Below are 12,091 nucleotides of genomic sequence, written 5' to 3' on the forward strand. Positions count from 1 at the left end.
CCGCGTGTGAAGTAATGTTATAAGTACTTGTACCACGAAACCACGATGTAGAAAGCCGAAGAGTGAAAGTGAATAAGTGTTGTACTAACCATAAACGGTAGTGTACGCCTTTCCACGAACACATTCTTCGAAACAGCTGCGGGAGTCGCCGCATCTGGCTGCTTCCGTAATCCAGAGTCGATGAAAAACTGTGTAAAAACTCACACCACGGCTAGTAGACACCTAACGCTCTGCTTCTCGCAGAATACTGCTGCTAGTGTTGTGGAACTGTCAAGTTATTATCACGTGATTGTGACCAACGGACGTAACACTGTGTACGCTGAGCGCTCAACAATCAATTTTTCTTTGCACAACGAGCGCGGATGCCAAATGTGTTTGAAATGCATTCAAAATAAAATATGATGAAGCAATGAATTAAGCACTCATGTACCTTGTGAAATTATAAAGACACTAATCGGAAGAGTCTTAAGCTCGATTTTGACAATTGCTACCGAATTTACTGACCAGGCCGAGTAATGACGAAAACGTGTCGAACCAAATAAAATCAGAAAAATAGATAAATATGAGAACTAAGCATTCCTAAGAGAATGAGACCTTATGTACATAAACAATTGTTATCCTTACCTAATCCAATTTTCTTTTAGACTAAGTTATTAGTAAGTAAGCACATTCTAATACAAATTGTTTTCTGTATTTTTCATGTACGAAAACATAAATGGAAGCACGGACATGTGTCAAGTGAAATAGAGACCGCCACCATACATATCAACATGTTGCAGAACCAGTCGACCCACGACGTATTTCCAACGCAACATCACACCCCGACAACTACTCCAACTTCCACAGTGAAAGTGATGCCCTACTTTTCCTCCACTGTGAAAGTGTAATCAATTTCCCCACTCAAGTGCAGTGCTATCATTTATACTCGAAGTTCTACCACTCCCAGTGCAACTCATACCTACCCAAGTGTAGTGAAACATTTTTTTTTTTTTTTTTGCAGGTCATAAAAGCCACAAATAAGTAAAGTGCTACGTATTTACTGCAAGAAATCTTCGACGAAACAACGACAAAAATATTCCTGTAATATGCCATTGTAAAACAAGAATGTCAATTTTTTGTAACATATTTTTTTCCACGAGTGCACACAGCACCCAGACTTCCTGCGAAGTCAAGTAATTTATTTCTTTGTTTTTTTTATATTTATTATGCCATGTATAATGTATCTATGTATGTGTCTCTTTATCTTAATTTCATTATCTTTTACCGAGAAATGAACATTTGTTATCCATGTACAATACATTAGAAAGGACACAGTTCAATTGTCATGTAGTTACCCTATGGACAAATTACTATCAATTTCAGTCGTACGAATATACTTACCTGATACTCTGTATGTTAACCACTTTGCTTGATGTAATGTGTAAAATCTATTGTAAAGAATTTTTGCAAGTAATACTAACTTGTTTCACGCAAGCAATAATAACACGACTACGCGTGAGTCGCGATGATCCTGACGGAGTCATCGCTCCTCACGCGGGAAGCAATGTGATATTATCGGATTTCAGACATTTTGCATATGAGAAAAGGACAGCCACCAAGCTGTAGTTTGCAGTGATACTAAGCATGACAACACGAGAGTAAAAAAAAAAACCAAATCTGTTTATAACGTTCGCCTACACCAAGACGCGCGGCCAGCGTTTAAAAGGTACTTTTAAATACTATGACTCGCTGGGCGCAGATATTTAAAATCATTGCCGCAGCGCTTGATAGCAAGAAGCTGCGAAACAGAAGAAAGAACAATTTATCATTTGTTAGAAAAATTCTAGAGTCTTTATAGTTGGTTGTACTTCTGGTCGCCGATATGTTAACATGTACTTCACTACCTTTGATGTTTGGTTGCCGACTTGTTAAGACGTGTTGTGTAGCACCGCTACAAGTTTAGTGTGAAAAACCACGTTATCATCAAGAAAGAAAACGCTTTTGTAAACCTAGTGACGATAAAAAATACCTACGCGCACGCCAGGACATTTAATTTTTACAAAATATCACACATACAAAAGCAGCGATTGTTGGACTGCTCCATGTATGAGAAAAACATAAAAATGTAAGTTTTGTATTCATTGTAAATTTGGTAATGTTTATAGTTTAGCGCCTTTCTTCTTTGAGAATATACTTTTCCTCCACTGTACAGAAAATCTATGCTTATTCTTTTCTTTAAATTAACCACAAATAATGTTTATGTTTAAATGAACTTTGTTACAGGTTCGCTCTTTATCGCGGTGTCTCGATTGTATTTGGGAGACCATTAACGTGTTCAATTTCCGATCTGACAACTTTTTTTACAAAATTTCACTGTTTTGCATTCATTTCCAATTTTTTTTATTATTCAAATAGGTCCCTTAGGTAATTTCATTGAAGAGTCTGATTGCGTGAAAGCAATCCGGGTTAAGAGGTCATTTGAGAAACTATTTTCACGCAATCAATCCGTACGTCTCCTAAACACAATCGAGAACCGACGCATCGTCGATCATTCATTAATTTTTCTCTTTTTCCAAGTCGTACCAAGAAACGGCCAAGGAGAACTGCCGTGAGTACGCAATCTAGTGTTAAAAGGTTGCATTCTTTATCTTGTCGGCAAACATTGCCATGAATTATCAACATCAATGTTATATTTGGTTAAATGTGAAAAGCCAAACAAAAAACCTTTTAACGCTAGAAGTTTCTTACTCGTTTCGTGATTTCCGCCATTATAACCTACGCCACCAATTAACTTCGCGCTGTTTACATTCGCCGACTGCTACATTCGCCTGACGTCCAGAAGTTCTCTGCTCATCTCACCACAAGCTAAGTTGCTTTCTGCGAATTATTAATTGGTGTAGGGGAATTGTTTGTAGTGTAATTTGTATTGTTTGTATTTGTGTTGTTTGTTTGTAGTGTAATTTTTATTGTTTAATCTGCTGTCATGTGTGACAAATGTGGATGTTGTCGTAGATTAGGGAGCACGGGAATGAAATGTCAGGATTGTGGGTTGGTGTTTCACTGGTGAGATTGTAGCGGGGAAGCTGTTATATTGCCGTATGAGGCTCGCCAATGGAGTTGTAGATTATCTAACCGTGACAAGAAAATTGTGGAACAGGAAAAAAAGATTTGTTTTTACACAACATAGATGTATGGAGATAAACAGCGATCAATTTACTTATAATCAATTATGCAAAATGACAGTCACAATGGCATTATTTATTTTGCCGCCAACCATGCGCAGGCAGGGTGACGGCTCCAGCGAGTGACCAAATGGTGTAAACTGCCCTGAAGATGACCCCATCGCGGGTTGAAACCGGTTGGCGGCAAAATAAATAGTGCGATTGTGACTGTCATTTTGAATAATTGAAAAAATATTTCTGCCCTTCAGGCTGAACTAGAAATAGTGTACTCTGAATTAGTCAGGTTGAAGCAGGAAAAAGACAATGGGAGCTGGGAACAGGTAACAAGTCGTAGTCAGAAGGAGAAAACCCCAGAAATCACTTTTCAGATTCCAGTGAGCAATCAATTTGATTTGTTACCTGAAGTAGAAGAGCCTGAATCAGTTTTGAGCAAAGTAGGGATCAGCAGACTCGTAGTAGCAACTGAAATGCTAGGTGGGGAGTAAATTCAAGCAGAAAGAAAAGAGTACTGCTGTTAGGTAGCAGTCACGGGAGAGGTGTAGGCCAGTTGCTAAAGGCCAGGCTAGAAGTCGAGTACCAGGTCACAAGCATTGTGAAACCTAGTGCTAAGCTTAGCTCGGTTACAGAAAACCTAGGGGACCTAGTGCAAAGATTTAGATGGCGAGTACCATGTTCTTATAGTAGAAGGAGCAGGAAACAGCCTGGCTAGCAATTCGGACGATAGTATTAGTTGTGACCTGGATGCAATAGGTGCAGCAACAGCTCACACTCGTGTGGGGTTTGTGGATGATTTGCAGCGCCATGACCAGCCCTGGGTTAATACGGCTGTCAGCCGTGTTAACAGAGCTGCGGGTTTTACTGTTGGCAGAAACTAAATCTCATATCTGTGCTGTGGCCGGCCGGTGTGGCCATGCGGTTCTAGGCGCTTCAGTCTGGAACCGCGTGACCGCTACGGTCCCAGGTTAGAATCCTGCCTCGGGCATGGATGTGTGTGATGTCCTTAGGTTAGTTAGGTTTAAGTAGTTCTAAGTTCTAGGGGACTGATGACCACAGATGTTAAGTCCCGTAGTGCTCAGAGCCATTTGATCTGTGCTGTGCCTGTTGATGCAATTGGGAGGTGGGGTTACACTAGTCATGGCCTGCACCTGAATAGGAGGGGGAAGGATAGAGAAGTTGCTCTTCTTGCAGAAAATGTAAGGGGGGCCACATGCACACAAAACAAAATACCTGTGTTTACTGGAGTCAGAGGGACGCATTTTGTAGGTTAGAATTAGGTTACAGACAGAGAGTATAGAAAGAGATTAAAACAGATCAGTGCCATAATGTCTGTAGCAGTACCCAAATTAATAAAATTTGTTTGTTTCATCAGAACATTAGATGACTGAAAAAGAAGATAGATGAGCTTCTTGTATACCTAGAAAATGGGGTAAATTCTGAAGGTATAAATGTTTTGTGTCTCTAATGAACACCATGTAACCGCAGGGATAAAGAAGTTAAATTTAAGGTATTGCCGATTAGGTCTTATTCATGTAGAGTCAACATGGAAAAAGGAGGAGTTGTTACTTATATAAAAACTGGACACAAAGTCAAAAATATTGAAACAAATAGTTTTTGTGTAGATCAGATCCTTCAAACATGTGCCTGTGAGTTGCTGCTGCAATATACTTCTATAGTAATTGTAACAATCCACAGATCCCCTCAAGGTAACATTCAGCTATTCATGAAAAATCTTGAGGCATTATTGAGCTACCTGTCTGACAAAAAGCAGTTTGTGGTGATTTTAATGTAGATTTCTTAAAAGATACAAATAGGAAAAATGAGCTAGAATCTTTGTTTGGTTGTTGCAATCTAGTATTTGTAGTAAATTTTCCAACTCGTATGCAGCAGGATAGTAGGTCACTTATCGATAACATTTCCATAGACAGTGCTGAGCAAGAAACAATGTCTACCCAGTTGTTAATGGGCTATCTGATCATGATGCACAATTAATGGAAATAACACATATAGCACCTTACAAGATTCAGGCAGGTTCATACAAGCCAGGGAGGCTTGTTAATGCGAACAGGACACAGAGTTTTAAGTGCAGTCTAGAAGAGGTAGAATGGAATGAAGTATACACAGAAAATGATGCTGATGCCAAGTTCATGTTATTTCACCGTAAATTTGTCTCAGTATTTGAGAGTTGCTTTCCTGAAACGTTATCCAAAAAAGCCATTACAAAGTCAAATAAGCCATGAATTACTAAGGGAATTAAGTTATCATGTAAGAGGAAAAGGGAAATATACAGACAGGGCAGAATAAGTCAGGATCCGACATTACTTGCTTACTACAAAAGATACTGTAATATTTTAAGGAAAGTCATTAAGAAGTCGAGAAGGTTGTGTGTTCTGACAGAAATTAATAATGCAGATAATAAGATTAAAACTATATGGAATATTGTCAAACGGATGACAGGGCAGCCTGACAATGCACAGCATACCATAGCAATAAAGCTAAATGATGATGTTGTGAGCGATAATTCACAAGTTGCAAGTATTTTTGACAATCACTTCCTGAATGTAGCAGCAAAAATAGGGTTAAGGGGTTCAGTTGAAGAAGCAAAAAATATGTTAAAAATGTCATTTCCCAGGACTTAAGGCCTTTAGAAATAGCACCAACATCCCCCACTGAAATTAAGGGAATTATAAATATACTGAAAAACAAGAACTCATGTGGTGTTGATGGAGTCTCTAACAGAATTTTGAAGTGTTGTTGTAATAAGTGGAATCCTTAGCGATATCTGTAATGCCTTGCTAGCACAAAGAATTTTTCCAGACAGATTGAAATATGCAATTGTCAAACCTCTTCATAAGAAAGGGGACAAGAGTGACTTCAATAATTATAGACCAAACTCATTGCTGACTTCATTTTCTAAAATATTCGAAAAAATTATGTATTAAGGTGTAGTTTCACATTTAAGTGAAAATAATTTACTCAGCACGTCACATTTCGGATTACGGAAGTGTTAGTCGACTGAGAATGCTATCTACACATTTACCCATCAAATAGTACAGGCCCTAAATAACAAATTATCGCCAGCTGGTATTTTTGTGATCTTTCCAAGGCATTTGACTGTGTGGATCATGTCACACCCTTAGAAAAACTCAGGCTTTATGGAATTGAAGGCTATAAACAGGGCTGGTTTTAATCATACTTAATGAACAGGAAGCAAAAAGTTGTGCTGAATAGCACAAATAATGTTGGGAGGGTGGTAAATTCTAGTGAATGGGGAGTTATCACAGAGGGAGACCCACAGGGTTCAATTTTAGGTCCTCTGCTGTTCCTTATTCATGTGAATGATCTCACACTTAACGTTCAGCAAGCGAAACTCGTACTTCTTGCAGATGAAACGAGTGTTATAATAAATCCCATTCCAGAAAAAGCAGCTGAAGATATTCTTAAGGATGTCTTTCAAAGAATTATTAGGTGGTTCTCAGAAAATGGACACTCCCTTAATTTTGAAAAAGCTCACTATATCCAGTTCCGTACACCGAATAGAGTCATAACGACAGTTAATGTAGTATATGAACATGGCTCAGTTAACAAGGTAGATTTCTCCAAATTTTTGGGTGTTCACATTGATGACAACTTGAACTGGATGAGTTGGGTTGGGGGAAGAGACCAAACAGCGACGTCATCAGTCTCATAGAATTAGGAAAGAATGAGGAAGGAAGTCGGCCATAACCTTTCAAAGGAACAATCCCAGTATTTACCTGGAGTGATTTAGGGAAATTACGGAAAACCTAAATCAGGATGGCCGGACGCGGGATTGAACCGTCGTGCTCCCGAATGCGAGTCCAGTGTGCTACCACTGCGTAACCTCACTCGGTTTGAACTGGAAGCAGCATATCACTGAGCTTCTCAAACAACTAAGTTCAGCTTCTTTTGCTCTTCATATAATCGCTAGTCTTGATAATAAACAGATTAGCCTCCTAACGCATATTTAATTCAATAATGTCTTATAGAATAGTTTTCTGGGGTATCTCACCACTTAGCCATAAACTATTGATTGCACAAAAGAGAGCAGTGAGAATAATTCGTGGAGTTCACCCAAGGACGTCTTGTAGGCACCTTTTCAAGTAGTTAGGTTTTTGTAACTGCACCATCAGAGTACAGATATTCACCAATGAAATTCGTTATAAATAATCCATCTCAATTCTTGAAGAACAGTGATGTTCATACGTACAACACTAGAGGAAAAATTGACCTTTCCTATCCGATATTGAAGCTGTCAGTTGCTCAAAAAGGAGTACATTATTCAGTATCAAAAATCTTTGATCATTTCCCAACAGCATAAAGTGTCTGGCAGGTAGCACATCAAGTTTTAAATCTAGCTTAAAATCATTTCTTTTGGACAACTGCTTCTACTCCATGGACGAGTTTCTGTTTCAGAACTAGTAAAAAAAATTGTACTTCTAAATGTAGTTGCATGTGTAGAAGTAAAAACTTCAGTAATGTTAGCACTATTTGTTGTGGCGTAACAAGACAGCCACGCCACTCGGAAGTAGCCGAAATGCACGCGTACACACACGCCGGCTGGCGTGAGGTCTGAAACAGGATACTTAATGAATGCTATAAAGAAAAGTACGTAGCTCCAGGAATACTTAACTTTAATCCATCATTTGTATACAGCATTCTTGATGATACAAGTGAGACTCTCAGATATGGTTAATGGCGCCTTGCTAGGTCGTAGCCATGGACTTAGCTGAAGGCTATTCTAACTGTCTCTCGGCAAATGAGAGAAAGGCTTCGTCAGTGTAGTCGCTAGCAAAGTCGTCGTACAACTGGGCCGAGTCCTAGTACGTCTCTCTAGACCTGCCGTGTGGTGGCGCTCGGTCTGCAATTACTGACAGTGGCGACACGCGGGTCCGACATGTACTAATGGACCGCGGCCGATTTAAAGCTACCACCTAGCAAGTGTGGTGTCTGGCGGTGACACCACACTATTCATATATATATATATATATATATATATATATATATATATTGTAATCTGACTTTTTACACATCATATCGATAAAATAATCGAGAAAATGATCTACGGAATATGACATAACTAAAACTAATGTAAACAGTAACTGTCTACGGCCCCATCCACAATAGTAACCTTGTCTTGTGCGGTCTGTGAGTACCTACCAATCAGTTTTCAGTTCCTTTGGAAAGGACACTGCTGGTTTCGTTCTCAATTCTTTCACAATCCGTGACTGTAGTCCGTCACACATGACCTCATCGTCGACAGGACACTAGTCTAAATACCGCTAATGGCCCTCTCAACAACTGTGTGTGATGTGAATGTCAAACTTACTTGCTTGTTCTTCTTGTGGTGTTGTAATCACTATTGCTTAAAAAAATGTGTCCTGTTTAATTTATGTATTTCATCGGCTGAAGTTTATTCACTACAGCCGCCGATTACGTGCTCTTGGATGAAGCCTCAACTTCACATTATACTATGTAAAACTGGTCTTTCTGGAAATGCTCACAGAAACTGAAATCATCACTTCGCAAATGATACCATCTGATCCTAATTAAACTTTCTGCAGTGAACAACCACATTTCTCAGCAGTTTGCTTTTTGTACCTTACATTGTCAACGTCTTTCTGTTTTTACTGGTGCTGAGTCAACGTGCCCCTCACATATTCAATTACCCTACTTACCTAAAGGGCTGGTAACGTTGATGAGGCGGCCCTTGGACTTCTTGAGGAGCGACAGGAACGCCTTGGAGACCCTTATGGCGCCCATCGTGTTTACGTCCAGCACCTGCTGGAATTTCTCTAGCGGCATGACATCCACTTCGCCCACGTCGCTGATCCCTGCGTTGTTTACCACCGCCCATAGCTCTAGAATAAGAACGAAAATATCGTTCACATAGACCTGGTAGTGCTCTGTTAAGAAATACAGCGAAATCATAATATTTGTTGTACTGCGAAAGAACTTTCTGTTAAGTTCCGTTTTTATCAGCTGTAGCCTTGGTCATACACATTACTCAACATAACTTGCGAGTACGTAATATCTGATTTGGCCACACAGATTAATCATTTCCATCATATTGCTCCCTTGTATAAACTCATTCTCTTCCTACCAAACTTTTCGATCATCAAGCGACAGCAGAACAAGAAACTTCCCCACAACATTCGCTCCATCGTTGCAGGGAAGACCGTGAAATCTATGGCAGTACAACCCCAATCTTACATCAAAACTGTCAATATAAATTCATATATTATTAGAATTTTTTTTTGTATTTTGCACGTAATTATAGAAAAATGTTGTGTATGACAGATACAAGTAAGAAACCCGCAGCAGCATGAGGAAGTTGATCCACAGCCTCCGGTACACCTAAGTCCGACTGGAAAGTGGACGTTGAGCCGTATCAAGAAATGCGGTCGCACTAGTCAACTCTTAAAACAGCACCTGTTCTCAATAACAACCACCACATAAAAGCTAGTGACCAACCCTTTCTTAGCATGTGAGAATGTAACAGCTTTGTTCTAATTTTAAGAAAGTCATCTTTGCATGAGTTTATTTGCTGCTAAGGCCCGTCTCACACGGAGCAAGGTTCGCCGCAAGTTTGCGAGATGGCGTGCATGCCTGCCGGCTTGCAGGGAAAGGAGCCGGCTATCTTCCATGCCGAAACTCTCCCACGGTGCAAGATCGCCAGCTGGTTGTGTTGTGATCGGCTGCAAGTTGTATCGAACGAAGATGGCTGCTTCAGGTACAGATGTTCAGAGCAAACTGGCGTTATTAGCTGTTTTGGTGCGCTGAAATGTCGTTCGCCTGGTGCAGGTCCTTCGATTTGGCGCCACTTCGGAGACCTGCGCGTCGATGGGGATGAAATGATGACGATTAGGTCAACACAACACCCAGTCCCTGAGCGGAGAAAACCTCCGACCCAGCCGGTGCTAAACGATGCAGAAATGCATGCCAATGAGAGAAGAAGAAAGAAAGAAAGAATGGACGAAAAACTGGATTAAAAGGAGAAACGCTGGAAAAGGTGTGCTCTCCATGCTCCACAAAGAGTTGAGGTTGGTTCCCATAAACCTACTTTTGCTTGAAAAGTATCACCATTTCATTACTGTTGGACTTAATAAATATACCAACAATGACTGTTACAGGGTGTTTCAAAAATGACCGGTATATTTGAAACGGCAATAAAAACTAAACGAGCAGCGATAGAAATACACCGTTTGTTGCAATATGCTTGGGACAACAGTACATTTTCAGGCAGACAAACTTTCAAAATTACAGTAGTTACAATTTTCAACAACAGATGGCGCTGCGGTCTGGGAAACGCTATAGTACGATATTTCCCACATATCCACCATGCGTAGCAATAATATGGCGTAGTCTCGGAATGAAATTACCCGAAACCTTTGACAACGTTTCTGGCGGAATGGCTTCACATGCAGATGAGATGTACTGCTTCAGCTGTTCAATTGTTTCTGGATTCTGGCGGTACACCTGGTCTTTCAAGTGTCCCCACAGAAAGAAGTCACAGGGGTTCATGTCTGGCGAATAGGGAGGCCAATCCACGCCGCCTCCTGTATGTTTCGGATAGCCCAAAGCAATCACACGATCATCGAAATATTCATTCAGGAAATTAAAGACGTCGGCCGTGCGATGTGGCCGGGCACCATCTTGCATAAACCACGAGGTGTTCGCAGTGTCGTCTAAGGCAGTTTGTACCGCCACAAATTCACGAAGAATGTCCAGATAGCGTGATGCAGTAATCGTTTCGGATCTGAAATGGGCCAATGATTCCTTTGGAAGAAATGGCGGCCCAGACCAGTACGTTTTGAGGATGCAGGGACGATGGGACTGCAACATGGGGCTTTTCGGTTCCCCATATGCGCCAGTTCTGTTTATTGACGAAGCCGTCCAGGTAAAAATAAGCTTCGTCAGTAAACCAAATGCTGCCCACATGCATATCGGCGTCATCAATCCTGTGCACTATATCGTTAGCGAATGTCTCTCATGCAGCAATGGTAGCGGCGCTGAGGGGTTGCCGCATTTGAATTTTGTATGGATAGAGGTGTAAACTCTGGCGCATGAGACGATATGTGGACGTTGGCGTCATTTGGACCGCAGCTGCAACACGGCGAACGGAAACCCGAGGCCGCTGTTGGATCACCTGCTGCACTAGCTGTGCGTTGCCCTCTGTGGTTGCCATACGCGGTCACCCTACCTTTCCAGCACATTCATCCGTCACGTTCCCAGTCCGTTGAAATTTTTCAAACAGATCCTTTATTGTATCGCTTTTCGGTCCTTTGGTTACATTAAACCTCTGCTGAAAACTTCGTCTTGTTGCAACAACACTGTGTTCTAGGCGGTGGAATTCCAACACCAGAAAAATCCTCTGTTCTAAGGAATAAACCATGTTGTCTACAGCACACTTGCACGTTGTGAACAGCACACGCTTACAGCAGAAAGACGACGTACAGAATGGCGCACCCACAGACTGCGTTGTCTTCTATATCTTTCACATCACTTGCAGCGCCATCTGTTGTTGAAAATTGTAGCTACTGTAATTTCGAAAGTTTGTCCGCCTGAAAATGTACTGTTGTCCCAAGCATATTGCAACAAACGGTGTATTTCTATCGCTGCTCGTTTAGTTTTTATTGCCGTTTCAAATATACCGGTCATTTTTGAAACACCCTGTATATACGACTTTATTTTATAGGATACAAGATTGTACATCCTTAGCAAATTTTATACGAATGGATGTATTGGTATTTGAAGAACTGCTTTGTATGGTTTCGCCTCTGATTCAGAAGAAAGCTACATCGTAATCCATTACCATTCAAGATTATGTCGTTTCAAAAATCGTGTGAATATTCAGTGTGATATTTCTAGGAAATAGTCTTAAAAGTGTCCGATTTTTGCAAGTAGTAGGTTTC

At 40.6% G+C, this 12,091-nt stretch overlaps 1 protein-coding gene across 1 annotated transcript in view; it reads right to left on the reverse strand.

The window, feature by feature from the left end:
- Positions 1–8,846: 8,846 nt before the first annotated feature.
- The window catches only part of LOC126124780 (estradiol 17-beta-dehydrogenase 2-like), a 96,743-nt gene continuing 93,498 nt past the window's right edge, over positions 8,847–12,091 (reverse strand). Inside the window, exon 4 of the mRNA XM_049915126.1 lies at positions 8,847–9,037. Within this exon, the coding sequence (XP_049771083.1) occupies positions 8,847–9,037 (191 nt within the window). The remainder of the gene's footprint in view (positions 9,038–12,091) is intronic.

This window comes from Schistocerca cancellata, unplaced genomic scaffold (assembly GCF_023864275.1).
Source record: "Schistocerca cancellata isolate TAMUIC-IGC-003103 unplaced genomic scaffold, iqSchCanc2.1 HiC_scaffold_426, whole genome shotgun sequence".
Taxonomy (NCBI): domain Eukaryota; kingdom Metazoa; phylum Arthropoda; class Insecta; order Orthoptera; family Acrididae; genus Schistocerca; species Schistocerca cancellata.